Here is a 22,562-nt window from a genome sequence, read left to right as displayed (position 1 = left end):
GAACAATAATTCAGTTAACTGTGTGTTCTATTGTGCTAATGGCAATTTGTTTTTTTTGTGTTGATGGTCTCAGAAACATTAAGGACTGCAGACCTTTGGATTCCTACAATATGCCCCCCTTCCCTCATCCTTTTGCTTACCACCTGCATGATGAGGAGTTCTCTGTAACTCACTCTTTGATACTTGCTTTATTAGCATCAACTGCAAGTTGATTTCTCCACTTTGGATTGTGGACTTTTCTTTAGGAGTGAGATTCAGAGGCTGGGCCCTAGCCAAAGGCCCTTGCTCATCAGCCTGCTTCCTGAACCCTCAGTACTAGGAGGCAGTGCTCCATACACCATCAGGGAGTGGATGAAGGGGGTCACGGCACCCCCCCCCCGTGCAGGAGGTTTGCCCCAGGGGCTCCAGCAACCTAGTGCTGGTCCTACTTCTTTTGTACATAGCTTGAACATTTTAAGCAGAGAGACAACTTGGAAAAATACATAGTAAAATCCTGTTTGCCTCCCAGAGTTTTAAACAGCCTATATTTTGATCAACACCACTGCTTAGTTTAAGTGGCTGGTGTTCAAATTGCTCTTGAAGGCTTTAATATTACCTGGGCTGTGTAATCATAGAGCACTCTGTAGTCCTGGGGTGAAGCAGCTTCTCCTTCCTGGCTTATGTGAATTGCTGCATAAACACCATCTGTTTTCTCAGCTATAGAGACAAAAGGGTTAATGTGTTCAGATGCAGAAGTCTATCCAGAAGTGCTAAGTAACACAAGATCTGTCCTCTCCATGCATAGGCATGACTGCCGAGGTGTTGGGAGTGTACAGCAGGAGCGGTCTTAAGGCTGCTTGCGTACTGGACATAGTGAGATCCATCTAACTGTGCATAGCTCAGGGGTGTCCAAACTTTTTGGCAGGAGGGCCACATTGTCTCTCTGACACTGCTGGGGGCTGGGGGAAAAAAGAATTTACATTTAAAATTTACATAAATTAATATATTAGAGATGGAACTTATATTAATGAAGATCACGCGATAGCTCAAGGCCTATAAAAGACACTGTGCAAAGAAGACCAGCCTTTCCTTTGCTGCCACTGCTGCTTCATAGGTGAAAAAGCAAGCAGCGGAGGGAGCCCTTGGCCTCAGGTCGCGTGAGAGGTCAAACAGTCGGCCCTCGTGCTAAGGGTAGTTTCATTGGGCCAGTGCGGGCTCCAGCAAGTCTCTGCAGGACCAGAGGCTGTTTGGAAACTGGGGGCTCCCTGTGGGCCAGATTGGGGGTCCCCAAGGGCCACCAATGGCCCCTGGGCTGGAATTCGGGCAGCCATGGTATAGCCTAATGCCAGGATGCACAAAAATCAAACATTTGTACCTGTGACCTGCCATTTTTCTTTTGCCCTGTCCAACTGGATCCCAGTCTTGTTAAAAGGTAATCATATGTGACTGAATGCACACACCCCCACCCCTGTGAAAGCAGTGCCTTGCAGAGAGATGGCATCTACACTGATGTGCTCATCAAGTTTCCACCTGCAGTTCCTGATCCAGCAAGTAACATGTGCAGAAGTCTAGATCTTTGCTGGAATGTGGTGATCGTATTTCAATAGAAAATCCCCAACGTTCTGGTAATAAAGATGGTAACTAAGCCACTGATGCCAGGAATGAAAAATCAAAATCAGACACATACCTTGCTCTGTATGAGAGTTTTTTTAAATGACACAGTGAGAGAGATTGATTAAATAAAGGATACCGGAAACTGACTTACACCAAATCAAACTATTGGTTCATCTAGGTCAGCTTTATCAGCAATAGCTACCAACTGTTCTCCCTAGGCTTTCTTTGGGGAGGGGCATTCTTTCTCAGCCCTGCCTGCCTGTGGCATCACTGGGGGTGTTACTATGACAGCAGAGAACCAATAAGGTGTTAATATGAGTCAGCTCTCATAGATCAGAACTTCTGTTCAGTTGGGTCATCAAGTTGGCCACCGGTTTTTGGTTGGTTACTGATTTGTTGGGTGACTTGTATTGTTATATATTTAAATAAATTAAATTAAATACAATTAATGGGGCTTCCACCAGCCCTAGTAATGCCACTGGATTTAGGTTATGCATATAATATTGCAATTTATTCTGTAAGGTCTAGTACAGGAGAAAGTCCATCACTGGGGGGGTGGACTTTTGCACTGGGTGATACAAATCCAAATGACGCTCTTGCTGCCTGCAAATACCAGCAATTGTATCTGGGGTCTTATACATGAGGTCATGTGTTCTACTGCTGAGATTTGGTTCTTCCCTGTGGAATCTGCTACTTGAAGCGACTGGGAAGGCCAGTCCTGACTCACTCCCCTATATCTCGACTGCTGCTGCCTCACAGTGCAAGTTTCCCATTTGCCTTTCAAGCACTCTTGGGTTAATGAAAAACAACATTGTGATCCACTTGCTCTTTCAGTGAATGAGTGCACAAAGTGAGTAGTGGTCAGGGCTAAGGGGTGGCTTATGTGTATTTAATCTTGAGATTCTCATTCCCACTGGGACAAATAATGTGTGTTTGCTTAAAAAACATACCAGCTGTGGGTGCTGTGGGAATAATACTGTCTGTGGTATGTCGGCTGTTTCCATGGAGCAATCCAGAGAATCTGGAGGGCAAAAAAAGCCAATGATGAGTTACAGAATATGCTTTAGATTGGTACAAAATCCAGTGGTACTCTTTTCCCCAATACTGAACCTTCCATGTGCTTTGAGCTGCTCACTCCATCCTTTTATGTATAAAAGTGTTTCCTAGGTCTTTCATGATTTGAGGTTGGGTTTGAGGTACAGACCACCTGGAGTTCTTCGAGAAGAAGTGTTTGGTCTGGGATTTGGGACCGGCTCATCCATGAGACAAACTAAGTCAAGTGCCTCAGGCAATGGATGAACATGGAGTCCCACCTGAACCCACCTTTTTCTGCCATCTTCCTCCTCTGAAAAGTAAGAAAAGAATGGAGCAGAAGAGGGCATGAAGGAGGGGAGAATCTCCAACACTCTAGCCCACTACTCTCCTCTACTTCCTCTACTGTTCCATTCCCTTCTTTTTTGAATCCACAGAGGAGAAGGAATAGCTATGGCATATTTTCTCCACTCTTAAATCAGCACATTTATTAAGCAAAAAAACCCACAAGTGTCAAAAAAACAGATCACCTACTGCACTGCCCACTAGCATGGACGGGACATAGTACAATGAAAGCATCCCCAATCACTCTCTTTCTACTGCTGTATGAAAGGAACATTGAAATGGTAGATGTGGCTAAATGGGGGAAACCAACAACTGGTTTGCACTATAAGGAGCACATGCGGAAGTGACCTTTGTAAGCTTCACTTTTGAGCAGGACTATATCTGGGATTCCTGCTGTTCAACACATGCAAATCATTGCCACGTCCTACCACTGGCATCAGAAAGACCCTGGGAACATCACTATAGATCTTCAACCCACCCCTCACTTATTCTCTGGCAACATGTTAGGGAAAGGTTCCACCTGAGCAAGCCAGCAGAGGCCCCCCCCACCCCCAGTGATTGTCCTTGGTCCACTTGTGTGATGTGTCCTCCCCTCTCCTCAAGATCTCAGTTGTAGATGGCCTTACTTCTTCATCATTCCACAAGTCTGGACGGGACTGTTGCAGTTTTTAGCAGGCACAACCCTGTTGTAATAGTTCTCATATCCAACTGCAGCTGCAGTGGGAACAAAGAAAAGCAAGAAAAAACTAAGAAAAAACAAGAATAGTGCTCTCTCTCTCTCTCTCTCTCTCTCTTTCACACACACACACACACACACACACACACACAACAGTGAGCAAAATCCACATCATTGTCTCCCGTATATCCACAGCACAATCCTAAGCACATTTACTCAGAAGTAAATTTGACTAAATTCTATGGGGCAAGGAAAATGGCCACAGGCCTGCATTATTAAGTTGAAAGATTTACATATTATTCTTTGACTGTTAGTCAGTAAGTAGCCAACTCAGCAGCAAATATGTTGCCAGCAACAGTGGCAAAAATAGGGGGGTGCGGACTGGAACAGGTGACACCATCGGTGGGGGGGATCTGATCATACCCTAAGTTTTGCGAGGCTTGTCACAGAGGAATGACCTTTCCTCATCTCGAAGGGCACCTGCACACAGCGGGAGCAAGGTCAGGGCCGCATAGGGTGACACCAACCCTAGTGACACCACTGGGCAGCAGCAGAAATGCAGCAGAACAGGGTGTCAGCAAAAGGCCAGGATGGGCCCAGCCATGAGGTCAGCTGAGGCAGTCACCTTAGTAACGGACTAGTGAGGTAGTGTCTGCTTCCACCCAAATGTTTTGGCCATTCCCCCTCTTTGGTTTTGAAAGGGAAAAGGGGAACAGAGCAAAACAGGATGTGTGAAGGAGTGGAGAATGGTGTGAACTACAGCATCAAAGATACTCTAGCCCATCACTCTCCTCCTTCATACGTCCTCTTCTGCCCTGTTTCCATTTAACTTTTCAAATCTAGGGAGGGGTAACAGCGGATCCCCCACCAGATAAACAGGATGGGATTTGGCTCACTGCCTCGGCACCACATGGTCTTGGGTCAGCCTCACAAAAGCCCAAGAAAGTAGAATAATCACCTGACATCTAAACAACATTGTAGGTGCTTAGTAGTCATCCCTGGGAAAGGTGTTCACACATCATCTTAGAAGAGGCATTCCTTTCTGTGAGTCCAAGGAATGCCTCTACCAACAAGCATCTACTACTCACAAATTTCTGATACATAATTAATATTTTTTAATATCTGCTGTTTGATTAATTGGGGAGACCTTGGTCCGCTGCACTATTTTTTAACTAATTACTGCAATCAAACTGCTTAACCTGCTAAATATGGCAGCCCTAATTATTTTTGTCCCACCGTGAGAGGGTTTCTTGTCCTTATTTCTGCCCCTCATTTTGGACTTGAGAGTTGAAAACCCAGGATGGAAAGAAAGGGTTTCTGTGCCTGGTTACCTGGAGGGTCCATGCCTGTCATCTTATTCTGAATGAAGCAATTTATATCCATTTCTACATTGCAGTTCTCCAGGCTGACGCGTACCACTTCGTATAGCTTTGAAAATGGAGGAAGAGACAGAGCAGCCATTACCACAGTTTAAAAAAAAAAAAAAGAAATATGCCAGTTTGATTCTAGCAATCTTGGTTCAGAGGGTTGTATAGTGTAGTGGCTAAGGGCACAATCCTAACCTATTTTCCAGCACCGACATAAGGGCAATGCAGCTCCGAGGTAAGGGGATAAACATTCCCTTACTTTAAGGAGGCTTCCATGAGTGCCACCCAATTGCAGCACATGCCCCATTGGCACCGCTATGCCAGTGCTAGAAAGTGGGTTAGGATTTGGGCCTGACAGCCCAATCCTATCCGCCGCCGATGCAGCAGAGCCAGCGTGAATGAGCTGCATCTTGCATAGACATTGAGCAGGTTGGAGGTCTCCTCCAGGTAAGAGGACATTTGTCATCCTGCCCCAAGGAAAGACCCAGACGTAGTAATGGATCTACTGGAACCTGCGCCTGCAAATTTTCCAGCTGCAGTATGTTGCATTGGCTGTAGTTTCCAATGCTCTTCAAGGGCAGCTTCATGTCAAGTGCATTGTGAGATTCTAGCCAGGACGTGACCAATGCACAGCGACAGTAGCCAGATTGGCTTCCTCAAGGAAAGTCCACAGCTGATGCACAAGCTGAAGGTGTGCAAAGGTACATATGCCTATATGAAATAAAAATACCACCAAAAAAGGTTTGTTTGTTTACATTATAGTTTGAAAACACATGCTTCCAAGCGCATTGCCATTGTGAACATACTTGGCTCCATTCTGATATTCCTTTCTTCCTTGACTAGCGGAAATAGGAATTATTTTCGTACCTCATCGTCCTTCACACACTGCATGGAGAGCTGATTGCTGTGGACCCACAGGGAATTCCGGAGGATAGTGATCCGATCACATTCCTGCAGCTGAAATGCCTGTGTCCATAAGAGAGGAGGAAGGGATCAGAGTTCCTTGTGGTTGTGGATGCTTCTCCAACACACCTTGCAAAGCACCAAGCAGACATGGGCTCCTGCTGGTGTGCACTGGAGAAGCACATATCCTAGTGCGCCAGAGAAGTTGTAACTTATATGGTATCGTAGAGTAACAGTAATATGTAGCACTACATGAGTGAAGGAATTCTCCAATTAATCTGTGGAACTCCTAGCTACAGGATGTGGTGATGGTACATGGTCTAAATTGGACAGATTGATTCTTGCACCCTGTTACCACTCTCTGTGCTCCCTGAGGCATCTGGTGGGCTGCTGTGAGATACAGGAAGCTGGTCTAGATGGGTCTTTGGCCTGATCCAGCAGAGCTCTTCTTATGTTCTTATGAGCCACATGTTTAACACGAGCAGTCCTTGAGGTCATTGTCTGCTTGTGTTAAATGCATGGATCCACTCACGTAGTGCTACATATGTCTGTTACTCTATTGTTGGATTCCTCATCAAAATCAAAAGGACCCAGTTCCAATGACTTACCTCGCATGTGCTGATGTGCTCCTGTTCCCATGCAGTCCTGGCCTGATCCAGGAGTTCTATGTTCTGTTTGTATATCCTTTCTGCATCAGGAAAGAGATGAGAAGGAAACAAGCACCTGTGTGCTATATTATGGGGTAGAATATGGCAGTTCTTTGCAAACTATCATAAGAAAACAGAAAGTTGCCCTTGGACTACTATGTTGCCAGAATTCATCTCCGCAATGGGGCCTGAGAGCAGTGCCTTGAAAGACTTCCATGGTCTTTTCTCACCCCCTCCCACCCCCATGCATCCCTTCTCAGGCCCTTCACTCCTCCGGCTCTAACACCCTGAACGATCAGAAGATCTATCTGCTTCCCCACATGACTTGGCCCTTCAGAGCTGGAGAAAAATATCCCAACGCACCTAAAGCATCACACCAAGTGTCACCTTCCCTTCCTTATTTGGCCTCACACCAGCTGCCACCACTGCTGCTGTAGATTGTCTGGACCGACACTCCATGTTACAAAGAAGGGCCCACATGCAACATGTAGAGCTCTGTTTGTGCATTTCTGTGTGATGTCCACATGCATCAGCCCTCTGGTGAAATGTGCCAGCATTCCAGATCCACTGCAGGCAAGGGCTACAGTTCTGGGGCAGAGTATGTGTCTCATGTGCACAGGAGTCCAGGCTCAATCCCTGGGATCTCTAGCGAAAGCATCAGGCTTTGGAGAGGAGCTGCCAATCAAACTGAGGCCTATGATTTGGTGTATATTCATCTACACAAGGAGCTCAAGTATCTCTCACTGTTTTCCCCCTCTGGGTGAGTGAATTTCTCCCTTTCGACGTGACCTGGAAAGAATGAACTGGGAAAGCATGAATAGCTTTGGTTTCTGTGTAACACGCCAAGCCACTGTGAGTTTTATCTGTATACTGCAGATAAAAATAGATACGATAAAAAGATAAAAATAGAGAAGACAAGATAAAAATCTGTCCCTGACAGATGTTCGCTATGAGCTAGTTGGTGCTGAGTTGGATCTTCTCAGTGGAAGAGGAGGGAATATACCCTCTCTTTACCTATATATGTCTATATCACTTTGTGGGCATTATCTCTAGAGCACTGCTGTATGACAAACAAGCTCCTCCTCAGAATCTTAGCACGCTCTGCTTTTCATAATGTTTCTAGTCCTCATGATTCATTTGAAAACTTGAGAACCACATGAGTGAAAGGCAGTGTCATCACTAGGGCTTGGGTCACCCGGTGCGTCACCCCCATGGTGGACCTCCTCCTAGCCAATTAGGCAAGGCAATACCCCAGGTGGTGAGCATTATTTTGCTATAACTTTTGATAGAAGAGAGATATTTCAACGTGGCTTATTGCACTGCATTCTGCATTAAATCACACATCAAATGTTATGTAACATGATGGTATCCAAAAATACCAAGATTTTAACAATTTTGGCGAGTAGTGGTCACTCCCCCTCCCCACCATGTGCATCACCCAGTGCAGCCCACACACCCCTAGTGACACCACTGGTGAAAGGCACAGTTATCAGACATCAAATCGTAATATATAACATGACTCTTCTGCATCAAACTTTTGTTTTAAGGATATATAAAAAGTACCTGCTTCATTTGCTGCCTCTTTGCATTGTTTTGCTTTGGTCTGACTCTGAAATAATAGAAAGAAAGAATATTGGCATGGTCCTGCAAAAGAGTAGAGGCTGTAGGTCATTTCTCTAAGCAGAGGCTACCAGGACTAGCCCAAGATATCCTGGAACCTGAGGCTACATGCCAAAGGCTGCCCTCAGTTACCCAGTAGTTCTCTACTTTTCCTCTGGCTCCCTGGGATCCCCAAAGAAAAGGAGAAAGTAGCAGAAGAGGGTGGAAGTGTGGAGCAGAAGATCGAAGGGGGCTAGAGTGTCAGAGACTCCTGAGCTCGCTCTTGTTCTATTTTAAATCACTGTGGAGACTGCTGGGAATACCTTTTCCGTTTGCTTCTGGTTGCCCGCAGCACTTATCCGCTCAAAGGCTTGCTCAGCTTCATCGGCGTCTTTGCACTTCTGCTCGTACATCTTCTTTGACTGTTTGCAGAGAGATAATTGCAGTAAATAAGACTGGAAGAGGGAGCAGGGATGGCTAAAGTCTTAGCACTTGGAGCAGTGTGCTAAATACTCCCCACCCCACCCCGTGGCATGCCAGTGACCAGGGCCTCCGAGAGTGAAAGAGGAAGTGGGAAGGAGAAGAGCGTAGTGGGCTAGCATGAGATATTAATTAGTGAGCAGATTTTAAATATATTTTTAGTAGAAGTACTCATAAAAACAAGTGCCATTTTAGAAGAGGCATTCCTTCCTGTGTGGGAGAAGATCCTCTTGCCCAAGATGATGCATCACACTTGAATAGAAAGTGTACGCTTGCTTGATCAATTAATTTGATTAATTAACAAAAATTCAGACCATTACTTGCTTCATATTTCTTTCACTAGGTGACAGCCCTCCTTTTTAGGTATGTGACATAACATTCAGGAACCAGTAATTATTTCGTCTGCTGTGCAGTACGTACTTTTTAAAAGACACAACATACCTCCATAGTCTTCTTGTACATCGAGAGTTTGTTCTTGTGCACACGGTCCATTGTATTCTCATACTGTAAGAATCAAACAGGACAGACATCCATCTTTAGTCCTTTTAGAGGCCGAAGCAGCCGAGTAGTTCTTCAAACATTTCTGAAGACCTGAAGGTGGAGCACCAAGTCCATGCGCCTCTTTACCTGGAAGCATGCCCACTATCACCCACACCACTCCTCCTTCCCTTTCTGCTCCTCGTTTTGAATGGGAAGAGGAGATTAGAGAGGAAGACAAAGTGAAAGTGGTAGGCTAGAGAGCATCTGAGACATTCTAGGCCACCACTATCCTTCTCCATACTTCTTCCTCTGCTCTGTTCTTCCGTTTCTTTTTGAATCATGGTAGTAGGGGGAGGAGGAGGAGCAGACACAGGTAGGCAGGCCTTGGATAGGCCAGCCTTGACACACACAAGCAAGGGACTTTCTGCATTATTGCTATAGTTGTGGCATTTCTAAACAACACACCATGCTTCAGTGAAGCCAGGCTTTACCCTAACCCCCTGCTACAGTCCCAATCACAATTGTCCCAGCAGTTGCTGTTTGTCAAAGAAAAAAACTCCCAATTGCATCAATGGAGGCAGAGATGGCAATTTCTCCGTAGATATAATCTCTTCCTTGGGTATAATCTTTTTGGTGGATGTATCGAGGAAAACCATGCGAGAATATTATACATTAAATAGATAATATGCTACCATGTAAATAGTATTGCCAATCATTAATTAGCACTGCAGAATTTTTAATTGGGTTATTTTAAAATAGACACCTATGTTTTCCTATATTTGACTAGTACTTGGTCTAAAGTTTAGACTTGGTGCCCATGCTGCATTTTCCCCTAAGATGAACATGATCCATTTGCTATTCCAGTGGCATAAGCAAAGCAGGGATTTCATTAATAAGGACTTTGAAGTAATGCAATAAGGGGAGATGATTAGTGGTGTGCTTTGTGTGAGCAGCATAAGGGGCTATGAATGTTGCAGTTTCTGGCTGCTCTCTGGTGCCAGCATAGTTCCTATAGTGGAAGGTGCTATGGCAGCTTTGTCCCAGGTGTAGGTATGGGTGTAAGGTGGGAGTAGTGTGCTGATGTCTAGGGGGTAGGGGATCTCCTTATTGCCATGCACTGATTGGTTCCTTCCATGCTATTGGTATGCCACTCCCTGATTGGTACAGGCTGGAGGTGTTATCATTGGCACTGGGGGACGACTGCACCTCTCTGTGATTTTTAAAGCACTTCTTGGTTTCTCCCACTTTGCATTAGACCAGGGGTGCCCAAACCCTGGCCCTGAGACAACTTGCAGCCCTTGAGGACTCTCAATCTGGCTCGCTGAGCACTCCCAGTCTCCAATGAGCTCTGGTCCTCCGGAGACTTGCTGGAGCCCTTGCTGGCCCAACGCAACTGCTCTCAGCGTGACATCAACTGTTCGACCTCTCATGTGAGCTGTGGGACAAGGGCTCCCTCCACTGCTTGCTGTTTCACATCTGTGATGCAGCAGCAGCAGCAAAGGAAAGGGCCGGCCTTGCTTTGTGCAGGGCCTTTTATAGGCCATGAGCTATTGCAAGACCTTCATTCATTCATGTAAGTTCCATCTCTAATGTATTCATTTATGTAATTTATTCAAATTTGAAATGTAAATTAACTCCCCCCCCCCCGGCTCCTGACACAGTGTCAGAGAGGTGATGTAGCCCTCCTGCCAAAAAGTTTGGACACCCCTGCATTAGACTGATACAAACTACAGTTAAGCCAGTTTGGTGGCTTAATTTGGCTCTAGGCTCGTCCAGGCAAACTGTTAATCAGCTGAAATTCATATTAACAATTGGCTAAAGTTTATCACTGATAAATAGTGTTGTTGTCATAATTCACCTTTGTTTGATGCATGTGGTCTGGCTGGGAAGCCCTTTTGTTCAACTGGGTGTGAGAAACTGAGGTCCACCTCACCTTTTTCCTTTGCTCCTTCTGTCGTTCTCTGAACTCTTCTAGGCCTTTCAGCTCATCCTTCAGCATCGTTGCCAGTTGGATGTGCAAGTTTCCAACACTTTCAATTTCTACAGAAAATCAGAATGTAAAGATGGTCAATTTCATTCCCCCCCCCCCCAGGTCAGAATTCAAATTGTTTTTAAAATGGCATACTATTTAGGTTACTAAATAGCAGGCTTGGTGGACTCTTCCTCAAAGGTTGTCCAGTTGATTGTATTAGAAAAAAACCCTGAGATTTCTAAAGCAGGGCCTGGTGATGTCACAAGATTTCCCTTAAATAAGATGGGGGGAAGAATCTGGTACCAGTGTGGGACCCAGCAGTAATGGGGTAGAGCCCAGTGGCAGTTCCAAAATGGCCTGAGATTAACCTTTGCCACACGTCCATTGGAAAGAAAAGCAAAACACTGGGGAAGTTGTCATTTTTGGAATGCTGGTAGCCCAAGCAATAGAGGTTCACAGAGAAAAGCATGGCCACTATTGACGTATCCACAGTCAAGAAGCATTTGTGCCAACAAATCTGTAGGGCAGAATTGTAAGCCTGCCAAGAAACTTTCCTCCTTGTATAGCTCAAGAGCAAACATGAGAATAATAGTCCCTTTCTAGTCTAAGCCAAGTCATACAACAAAAGGAGGTATCCCTTTACACAGCATAAAATCAGTGGAATTTGCTGCCACAGAATATGCTGATGTCCACCAGCCTTAGAAGACTTTAAAAGGGAATTAAAGAAATTCATATTAGACAAATCTATCACAGTCTACTAGTCATTGTGAGGGTGATATGATACCCCTAGCTGTGGTCCACTGCCACTTCTTCTCTGGCACCATCACCACAACCACAATTGAGTTGGAGGAAGAGGTGGTTTCCTGCGGCCTCAATTCTCCCCCCTCCCTCTCAGCAAGCAAGAAAAAAAATGCAGGGTAAAGCAGATGGACAGGCAGAGACGCACAAGGTGCAAGGCCTTCTCATCAGTTCACTGCCTCTTCCAGGTCCAAGCAGCTAATTCATCCCTTCTTGTGGGTGGGCTGGCCGGACCTGCCCACTTGCAGCAAAGTCCCAAGTTTTCCCTGAGAGTAGAGAGTGTGAAACTTGCTGTGTTACCTACAACCTTTAGTTCAAAACTAGCCATGCCATTTGCAAAAGGACCTCCAGTGCAACTTGCTAATATACTTACGTTGCTTGAGAACTTCAAATGATGCCTTCAGAGTGCTGAGGAAAGAGGGGAAAAAACAGGTTCAACTTTCTTAAAGGTTCAAATAAGGATACAAAACAGTCCAGCGCCACATATGTTGTCATCCATGGAAAATCCATGCCCATCCATTCCGAAGGTTCTCACTTGCAGATGGGGAGGCAGAAGGGGATGGGAGAAGGCAGCTGGGATGCAAGAGATTCACAAAGCTGCTGATGCCTCTGGCCGTCGTAGAGCCCAATTCTATCCAACTTTCCAGTACTCTCCAGTGCAGCCACAATATAGCCCCAAGGTAAGGGAACAAATGTTCCCATACCTTGAGGAGGCCTCTGTGAATGCCTCCTCACCACAGGATGCATCACATGCCCCATTGGCAGAACTGCACCGGCACTGGAAAATTGGATAGGATTGGGCCCTTAGTCTACAGAACGGCTTCCATCTGAGCCCCCTGCGATAGCAGATGGGCTTCTGGGGTCAGACCATTCATTGATGGGGAGGGGGAGGAAGAAGAGGAGGAGTTGCTTCTGAGAAACCTGGAAGCTGCTCCCCTTTCTTGGTGAAGGGGGGGAGACAGTGGTCGCAGTTCCTCCTTTTGCCACCCTCCATGAGTAAGGAGGAAGAAAGGCTGCTGCCATCACAGCCATGTGTATTTGTGTGTGTGCACGTGCCTGCCTCAGGGCTGGCCCATCCATGAAGCAGACTGAGGGCACAATCCTAGCCCACTTTCTAGCACCGACATAAGGGCAATGCAGCTCCAAGGTAAGGGGACAAACATTCCCTTACTTTAAGGCCTCCGTGAGTGCCCCCCAACTGCAGGATGCAGCACACGTTCCACTGGCACAGCTATGCCAGTGCTGGAAAGTGGTCTAGGATTTGGGCCTCAGGTAGTTATCTCAGGCAACAGACTGGTGGCCACCTCCATCCATCCCATTGCACCTCCATCCATTCTCTGGATTGGAAAAGGAACAGAAGATGGAGCAGAAGTGAAAGTGTGGAGAAGAGAGAGATGGGCTAGAGAGCATTGGAAACACCCTGGCCCAGCACTCTCCTTTCCTCCACACTTCCTCTTCCAGCTATCCTCTTCTTCATTTTTCCAATCCAGATAATGGAGTGGATGGCACATCACCAGGTAAGAGAAAGAGAGAGAGCAGCATTTGACAGACAGCTTCAGGTACCATGACATCTTGGCCAAACCTTGGCTGTCTTCCCCAATTCACTGGAGCAGAGGGAAGAACTGCTGTCACAGGCATGTTAGGGTAGCAATATGGTATTGAGGTGTGCAGAAGGCCTGCTTGAGCCTTGCCTGTTCTTCTGCTCCAGAACACAAGGGCATGCAAACGTAAAACCAACAATGGCTACAATGTACAGTCAGTTTCCAACTGCTTCAGCTATCAATTTTGCTTGAACTACAGTTATGCATTAATAGAAATCAAACAAGAGAAGTTTAAAGCAATTCACTTTCATTTTCCTTTAAAATAGGAGGTGATGAATGACTACTGGGTGTTCTGGGTGGGCAGGAGGTCTGGTCTAGAGGGTAGAGCCTCCATTTGCGTGAAGATAACATCCGAAGGTGGCCAGTTCGAGGCCACGAGCACCGTGAATGGCAAGACCTTGAAGCAGCTGACAAGCTAAGCTGAGTTATTCCATGAAGGAGCTGCTTGTCAGCCTGCATGGGAGGCCAGAATGTGATACCAGATTAGAAAAGATCCATCTGAAATGTTGTGGTTCTTGAAAGATAGAACCTTTCTTCAAGTGTAAAAATCCCTACGGTGATTTAGAACAGCCTGCCTAAAGTCTGAGGAGAAATCTGACGACCAAGGAAGGCGGTATATATATACCTGCATTTATTTATTTTTGGTAAAGTGAGCACTGGCCAAAGAGACTGTCAAATGTAATCAAAAACGTAGCAGAACATGGCTCAGCCCAGTTATTAAAAGTTGTCCAAATTTAACTAACCACAGGCAAATCTGACTGCACTTCTCTTTCTGGAAGGTGAAGTCATGCAAAGCAACCTACAGACTTTGAAGCTGTGAGTGCAGGGAAAGGAGGAAAATTAAAGCCTCAGGCCTGAGGTCACAGGGGGTCTCTGGAGGCCTCGTCAACTCAATAATATTCCTCCCATTATCTTTCCTTTAGAAAAATCCAGTGTAAAAAAAACAACTGAGCTTTGACCTGTATAGATATAAGCAAAAGTGTGCAGTCAGGATTCTACTCAGAGAGCCAGGATGGTGTAGTCACTACACTATCTACACCATAGTGGTTTTGGAGTTGAATTTAGACCTGGAAATCCCTGCTCAGCCATGGAGCTTCCTGGGTGATCTTGTGCCAGTCACTACCTCTCAACCTTACCTATCTCACAGGGTTGTTGTGACAATGGTATAAAGGACAATCCTTTATCTCTTAAAATTGTAGAAAAAATTTTTTTAGCACTTAATACAATTAAATAATTTGAAACATACACAGCCACCTCTCCCTGCTCAGCAGTACTTATGTGAGCTTCCTTAAGCCTCATCTTTACAAGTGATTATTTCCACAACAGACCTTCACCACCATGTGTTCATGAGGTTAACAGCATGCAGGCCTACATGTATACATCAGAACTCACACACTTCCTGCGCATTATCCATATGCATGAAGAGTACTTTCCGTTGCTTTGCACAGGAAAACAAAACGGCAAGGCACCCTTCTCACAGGAAAACCACACTTCATAATTACACACTTTGCTGCGATAAGGGTTGAAAAACCCAGTGCCTGCATGAGATTCAGCAGCCTGACAGCCCAATCCTAGACATGTCTACTCAGAAGTAAGCCACTGCATTAAATGGGACTTATTCCCAAGTCAGTGTGCATTGCAGCCTGAGAGAATAGCCACATGATCAATATCCAGGTACTGGTCCAGGGATGGGAACTCAAGTCAGGTGAGTCCGAGTTGCAAAAACGTGTTTTTTGCTGACTCGTGTACGCTCGAGTCAGGCATTGCAATGACTCCGGCACTGACTCGAGCCTAAGGCCTCTGACTTGGAAATGAGTCCCACGCATGCAGACTCAAGTCAGTCTGTGTCTCCGTGTGTTTGCCTACCAGGAGAGCAGCAGGGTAGTTCTAGTCAAGAGGCAAGAAAGGGTTAATGTTTTGGTTTTGCATGGAGCAGGAGGGGGGAGGCAGGAGTGGACTCTCTTGTCCATCTGTGAAGGAACCGATGAGCATTGGATGAAGGTTTTTCCCTGAACAAGTGAGGGGAGAAGGTGGGGGGGGGGAGGCGGTTTCTAGCCATCCAGAAGAAACTCATGACATGGCTCCAGCAGGCTCATTGAATGACCAGTAACAATGGGACTACTTCTGAGTAGAGCTGCAAAGGACTGGGTCATACTGATAAGCCTCCCAGCTGCTGCGCGTGACCCTTTTCCCTCTTGCCACTTCTGTCCCCGCTCTCACACAGTCTGTCTTACCCCATCTCGCATTGTTTACATATTGGATGAGGACATCAGCAGAGTATTAAATGAGAACTCTGACACACACACCTGCCAGAAGCTCTGTTTTTTCCACGGAGCCGCGCATGACACATGTATCAAAAAGATTCGGGACGCAAGTCAAATATATAGTCCCAAAAATACCCTGGATGAGTCCCAAAAACACTCTGGACGAATTCCCATGGCAGCCCATTAAGACTCATGCACAAGTTGAGTCAAAGGGGTCGGGGGACTTGACTCGAGTCTAGCCACAGTGGATTCGCACATCCCTGCCCTGGTCTATCTGAATTGTGTGCTGCTTTTCATGCTTTATAGCCCACAGGGTACCCACAGCATTAGCAAGTTTATTTATATTTCACATTTTTATACTGCCCTTCCTCCAAGTTGCTCAGGGTGGTATACACGGTTCCCCCCTTCCACCTCACAACAACCCTATGAGGTGCTAAGAGCTCATGACTGGAACCAAGTTACCTAAGAAGCTTCATAGCTGAGCTGGAATTTGAACCTGGCTCTTCCAGGTCTAAGTCCAACCCCCAAACCACTACACCATCCTGGCAGTATAGACATGGACATAATGGATTTTAGTGTACAGTAGGGCTGTGGGGGGGGGGGGGGAAGCACATGAAAGGGAAATGTCACCAAAAGAAAGAGATGAGTAACTTCACAGGTGTCTGTTTCAGAGTTGGGGGTTTTAAATGGAGAACGCCACCAATGGAAATGAAAATGAAATTAGGAAAGAGAACTAATTGTCTCGAGTTAAAAGAGAAAGATCAAAACTTTGTTCAAATGAGGATATGGCAGTGATCCTTTCTGGCTACGAGCATCGGAAAAAGTAGTTTAATCAACAAGCCCCTGTGACTAAAATATGTCTGACAAAGACTTTGATGCAAATTTTCCTTGCTCATGGGTTTCATCTCTTTCCCAGGCATCTTAATACCACCTTGCCAGGTCTGGCCCTGTAGTCATCCCCCGCCCCCCGCCCCCAAAAAGAAAAACCTCTGTTGGAACTTCTCCCTGGTCTGATACTAGGGTTTTCAGGTCAGGTGCATCCAAAACCCTGAGATTTCAGAGTTGTCACAATGGGGGGGGGGGGGGTCTGGTGATGTCACAAGAGCACCAACTCTTGAAAAATGGGGGATATGGAAGCTGAACAGAGCTCAGTGACAGACCAATAATGGCCTGAGATAAATCTTTGCCACCATCTGCCTGAGGAGAAAAAAAAAAAAGGCTGTGGAAACAGGGTCATTTTAGACAGGGTTTTAGACATTTAAATAGGGTCATTTTGGATGGTCATCCCATCCAAAACTGTGTCCTTGATATAATCCTGCACAGCCTCTTCTTGTTGTCTTGCCCCGCAGCTTCTAAGGCCAGTCCTGCTCAAGCTGCTACCTCAAAGGGTTGTTGTGAAGACACAGAGGAGGAAATGGGATGGACAGGGCAGGAGGTGAGAGGATTGGGTCCCAGGAGAAGTGCAGGATCAGCAGCGAGTCCCCAGTTTCATTACTTTACTTACTTACATGGGTTGTGGTATGAAAGAGGTCGAAGACCACTGAACTAAATCATCCAAGCAGGGCAACTGTTGGGGTAAGCCAGCCATTTGCAACCTTTTTCAGCTCAAGGCACACTGTCAAGGCACTAAAATTGTCAAGGCACACTCCCAGCTTTTTACTTACATTAAATTACTACATTACAATTAATTTTTAATTAATATAATTAATACAATTAAATCATTACGTGACAAAGGGTACAATCCTAACCAGGTCTACTCAGAAGTAAGTCCTATTTTGTTCAATGGGGCTTACTCTCAGGAAAGTGTGGTTAGGATTGCAGCCAAAGACTAGGGGGGCACATGGGGGGAATGTGCCTGTGGGACTTACTTCTGAGTAGACATGCCTAGGATTGGGCTTTTGGTTGCACTCTTTTTTCTCAAATACAGGAGCAGGCAATTGGCACTTCTCTCTCCTCCTCTCCCCCTCCCACCACCTCCCACAGGGACATTCCCCCCTCATCTCATAATTGCAGTTAGCACCTCTCCTACTATCCCTCCCCTCACTCCTCTGCACCTTCCAAAGGTCCAGAATTACTTGCCTCACATTCCCCCCCAATTGCATGCTCCTGTATTTCAGAAAAAAGTGTGACCCAAAGCCCAATCCTAGGCATGTCTACTCAGAAGTAAGTCCCATTACAGTCAATGGGGCTTACTCCCAGGAAAGTGGGGCTAGGAGAGGATCCTGAGAGCCCAGCCCAGCTCAAGCTTGTCTACTCAGAAGTAAGTCCCATTAGAGTCAATGGGGCTTACTCCCAGGAAAGTGGGGGCTAGGAGAGGATCCTGAGAGCCCAGCCCAGCTCAAGCTTGTCTACTCAGAAGTAAGTCCCATTAGAGTCAATGGGGCTTACTCCCAGGAAAGTGTGGACAGGATTGTGACCCAACGCCCCTCCTCTGAAAGGCAAAGGCAAGGCAGGGAGGGTTGCTTTGGGGAGCTGCAGGCAACTGTGGCAAGGAGAAGGGACTTTCCTGGACCCTCAGCCAACCCATTCTTAGGCTGGTGGCCTCAGCAGACTCGCTGACTTCCTACCTGCTTGCCTGCCCCTGGCTTTCTCCTTCTCACTCTGCCCAGACCTCCTCCAGGCTTTTCTGGTTGCCCAATCAGTAGGCAGGGCAGACAAGGGACTCCATACCCAATCCTAGGCGTGTCTACTCAGAAGTAAGCCCTGTAATAGTCAAGGGGCTTACTTCAGAGGATCGGGTTGCAGCCTTGCTCAGCAGCAGGAGATTAAAGGGTTAAAGCAGCCAACACAGCTGGGTCCTGCCATTTCAGTTTGACCCTACCGGCTTGCAAATATCTTTGTGGGTGTCTGCACAAAATCAGGTCAAGACAGTAGATGTCCCCGGTCAACCTGGAGGGAACAATGTTATTGAACATTATTTATTAATTTTTATTCCACCTTTTTCATAAGGAGCTCAGGACCACATGCATGGTTCTCCCTCCTTCTTTTATCCACCCCCAAAGCCCTGCAAGATACATTCAGGCTAAGAAAGAGCCACAGCCCAAGATCACCTGATCATCAAGTACAAATCTGAACCTGGGATTTCCTAGTCCTAGTCAAACACTAACCACTGCACAACACTGTTCACCCTGCCTCTTGTGCATACGCTATGCTGCTTCTTATTTCAGAAGCAACTGGATTCAAATCTTCATAATTTAGTGAAGTGTAACTGACAGCAAAACAAATAGGAAGTTGACAAGGATCACAGTTTGGATATTTTAGATTTCTTACTATATGTGGTTGGGACTGTTTGTTCCCTGTTGCCTAGAGAAGCTTCAGCAAACTCTCTCTCTCTCTCTCTCTCTCTCTCTCTCTCTCTCTCTCTCTCTCTCTCTCTCTCTCATTATTGTTATTACAAATGGAAAAAGCTTCACAACACAGAATAATACATCACGACAAAGTTAGATTATCACACCTTTCAAAAGAGAAAGGTCAGGTAAATGAACAGGAATCTCTAGTACCAGAGAAAGAGAAGAGCTATGACTCAAAAATATCACAACCTGTACAATGATACCTGTGCGGCTATTGTCCTAGACACAGTTCAACCACAGTAAACCACATAAGACCTCATTTCTACCCAAATGTCTCTGCACCCTGTATTTTAACTTCATATAATCATTTGCAATTTGTCATTTTGGCCATCACCAATAGATTTCAAACCTTCCATTTCAAGACCACTATAGATGAAAATTTTCTGATTTTTGTTTTTGGATCCTATCTAATTTTCCAGCACCGATGTAGCCATTGCTTGGGGGGGGGGGGAATTGCGCAGGCAGGTGACCAGACAGTTGCTGTCAGGCAGCCTGGTGCAATTGCTACCCTTGCACCCCCTCTAGCTACGCCACTGCTCCACCTCTATTCCTCCTTGTCTTTCCCCTGCTCCCTGGATTTGAAAAGGAAGAGAGGTATAAAGAGGAAGAGGAAATGTAGAGGAGAAGGGATGGGCTACAGTGCCAGATTTTGCTTTCTTTGTTCTAGAAACTTGCAATGTTTTAAATGACATTTTCATCCAGTAAGGTCTAATACTCGCTCTCTTCTTTTCAAAACTAAAGGATTTTTCCCCCTACATAGACCTTCAGTCTTTTTTTAATGCTATAAAAATAATTTATTTCATTAGCTTCTTACCACAGTCTGAGAGACAAATGAAGAAAGCCATGCCAAAGGGTTCCTTAATTCTGCATCCATCTGGCAGGTGCTGCCAGAGTTCAAGCACAACCTTACCTTTGGGTTCATCTGTGCAGCCAGATTGAAATGCATGATTTCTCTGCGCACCTCACCTTTCATTGGGGATCTGTCACAGGTCTACAAAGGCCAATCCCTCCAGTGACAAATTGGTACTTAGATGTTGTGAGTGGCGCTCAGGAAATTACTGAATTGCCGGTTGGGGTGAGAGTGTTATAAATAGACCAGTCCAAACAGATGCAATTAAGAAATGAGTTTGAGAATGGACAGAGGTAGGTGACCTCTTAGGTCTGCAGGACACTTTCTGTCAAGTGACCTTGAGTCTTTCCACCCTAACACTGGTGACCTCTCAAGTCTCCATCTCTTTTCCCAGTTCCTCCATTGATCATTATTATGGTTTGTGCTTTAATGACCATTCATTCCCTTACTCTCTCTGTCAGCAGCAGCAACACTTCAGCTGCACAGGTCTTGCAGTGGCCTCAGGACTGGTCCATCCATGAAAATCTCAAGCAATCACTTGTGGTGGTGGATTGGTGGGGGAATGCCTGCTTCTATTCACTTTCACTCCTCCCTCTCTTCCCCAAAATGCTGTAGCACACCATGCTCCTTGCCTCCACATATGTTCTTATGCTCTGTTCTCTTCTTTTTTTTCAAATCTTGAGATGATGGGGAGGAGCAGTGGAGGTGGATGGAAGCAAGTTTGGCCTTCCTAAAATCAGTCAACCACATGGATGAGCTGGCCCCAGCCTTATTCCAGCAGTATGCTGAAATTAACACACACAAAATGTGAAGTGAGTGGAGACGCATGTCCCCAAAAGCTCAGGGATATGCACAGGAGAGGGACTGTGAGGGGCTACAACCCCCTAATAGAGCATCTACATCATGCCTTCACACAACACTTTCATCATGGGGAATGCTGGTGGAATTCGCTGCCTCAGAGAGCCTTAACTCATTCTGATTTGTGGCCTGTGAGACAACAAGGTTCTCCTCATCAGTCTTGCTGGGGCTACTTGACTTCTCCTCTCCCAGAACCACTTCCTGCAATGCCACTCATATATGAATGTTCCTTATTTTCCCACCAGTCCCTTTCTCTCTTGTTCCATGTTTATGATGTTGCAAACCATTACTGTAAACTGTGCACTGATAGAAAGGTGGTATGTACCCACAGTAAAACACACAAATCAATGGATGTGGGTGAGAAAGGGAATTCAGGAAATAAACATTATATCAATTGCTAGATGCAAGTTCCAACAACAAGGCAACCACTACAATTCAAATCACAAATAATTTTGCCATATGTTAGTCCAAAAGGGCTCACTTGATTTCTGTTTGGCCTCCTGCTTTTCGAGCAATCTGAACCAGCTCTTTCCCATACCGTTCTTCTGCTTGTGCCCTGTGGGGAAAGAATATCCTTAATTGTTTTAAACTCAAGTTGTCCATGGCTTTAATTGGTCCTTCCCTCCCTAACGGCTTAAACTGATGATATTTTCTGGGGAAAAATGGGAAGATTTTGCATATTTGGCCCATTGCATATCAGGCTCAGAATCTCCTAGGCCAAGACAGTCTAGCTCAATACTGCTCTCCTCTCCTCTGCATGTTCCCTTCCTTTCAGTTCCTCGCTTTTCAAATCTAGGGAGAGAAGGTGGAGCAGGTATAGCAGCTGATAAACCACTAGGTAAGGGGGTTGACATTTGGTGCATGTCTCAAGAGCTAGGAGATCTTGAGACAGCCCTGTAGCTTGGTGCTATCTAGCTTGAATGGCCTTAGCTCTCTAAGAACTTTCCAAGCCTTGCTACCTGAGACCATAAATTGCACATAGGATCTTCTGCCTGCTGAATATGTGTTCTTCCAACAAGCTGTGGCTCGGATGATCTAGAGACACTACCTACTTCCCCCCACACACACAATGACCAAAACAACTTTCTCCTCAAAAACTGCCACAGGTCAAGAGCTATTTAAATCTCCATCTCTCTTCATCTCTGCCATCCATTGAACAGTTTAACTACACTACACTAAACTGCATTAGCACTGGAAAGGAAGGCATCCTTTCCATTGATTAAAAGAAATTTTTACTCACATCTTTTAAAATAGCTCTGCAGAGAAGTGTCCTTTTTGACTCTATGGTGATTCACTGCACTCTATGGTGTCTTCTTTTTTCCCCTCTAGAAAATTAGCTCAGAATGAATTACAACCTGAGTCCAGTTTTCTAGAAACAGGACTGGCCAAAGCCCTCTGAGACCTTGAGGAAGCATACCAAATTCTACCTGCCCTTGTTTATCCAAGAGTGCACCCACTGCTGCCACTCCTCCTCTGCCCTTTCCTCCCCCCAATTTCTGGATTCAAAAATGGAGCGGAAGAAGTGTGGAGGAGAGGAGTAGAGATTGGTTGGCCAGAGTGCCAGGGACACTGTAACCCACCACTTGCCTCTCCATGTTTCCTCATCCCATCCCAAGGAATAGGAATTTTCCTATTCCTTGGTGAATCCAGGAAGCAGGAGGAGAGGCAGGAGGAGAGTGGTAGAAGCAGGGAGGTGGGTGGACAGATGGACAGCTCTACAGGTGGATCATATTGGCCTGAACTGTAT

General features: G+C 45.8%; 1 protein-coding gene across 1 annotated transcript in view; it reads right to left on the bottom strand.

The window, feature by feature from the left end:
* The window catches only part of PSTPIP1 (proline-serine-threonine phosphatase interacting protein 1), a 36,087-nt gene that overhangs the window by 1,145 nt on the left and 12,380 nt on the right, over positions 1 to 22,562 (bottom strand). Inside the window, exons 3-14 of the mRNA XM_066635793.1 lie at positions 21,297 to 21,371; positions 12,266 to 12,300; positions 11,056 to 11,162; positions 9,084 to 9,146; positions 8,486 to 8,584; positions 8,127 to 8,172; positions 6,525 to 6,604; positions 5,881 to 5,979; positions 4,978 to 5,074; positions 3,597 to 3,684; positions 2,544 to 2,614; positions 596 to 696 (exon numbers count right to left, since the gene is read on the bottom strand). Coding sequence (XP_066491890.1) covers positions 596 to 696; positions 2,544 to 2,614; positions 3,597 to 3,684; positions 4,978 to 5,074; positions 5,881 to 5,979; positions 6,525 to 6,604; positions 8,127 to 8,172; positions 8,486 to 8,584; positions 9,084 to 9,146; positions 11,056 to 11,162; positions 12,266 to 12,300; positions 21,297 to 21,371 — 961 coding nt within the window. The remainder of the gene's footprint in view (positions 1 to 595; positions 697 to 2,543; positions 2,615 to 3,596; positions 3,685 to 4,977; positions 5,075 to 5,880; positions 5,980 to 6,524; positions 6,605 to 8,126; positions 8,173 to 8,485; positions 8,585 to 9,083; positions 9,147 to 11,055; positions 11,163 to 12,265; positions 12,301 to 21,296; positions 21,372 to 22,562) is intronic.

The sequence above is a fragment of the Tiliqua scincoides genome, chromosome 8 (assembly GCF_035046505.1).
Source record: "Tiliqua scincoides isolate rTilSci1 chromosome 8, rTilSci1.hap2, whole genome shotgun sequence".
Classification (NCBI taxonomy): domain Eukaryota; kingdom Metazoa; phylum Chordata; class Lepidosauria; order Squamata; family Scincidae; genus Tiliqua; species Tiliqua scincoides.
The sequence above is the reverse complement of the archived record's forward strand: the minus strand, read 5'-3'. Positions and strand labels throughout refer to the sequence as shown.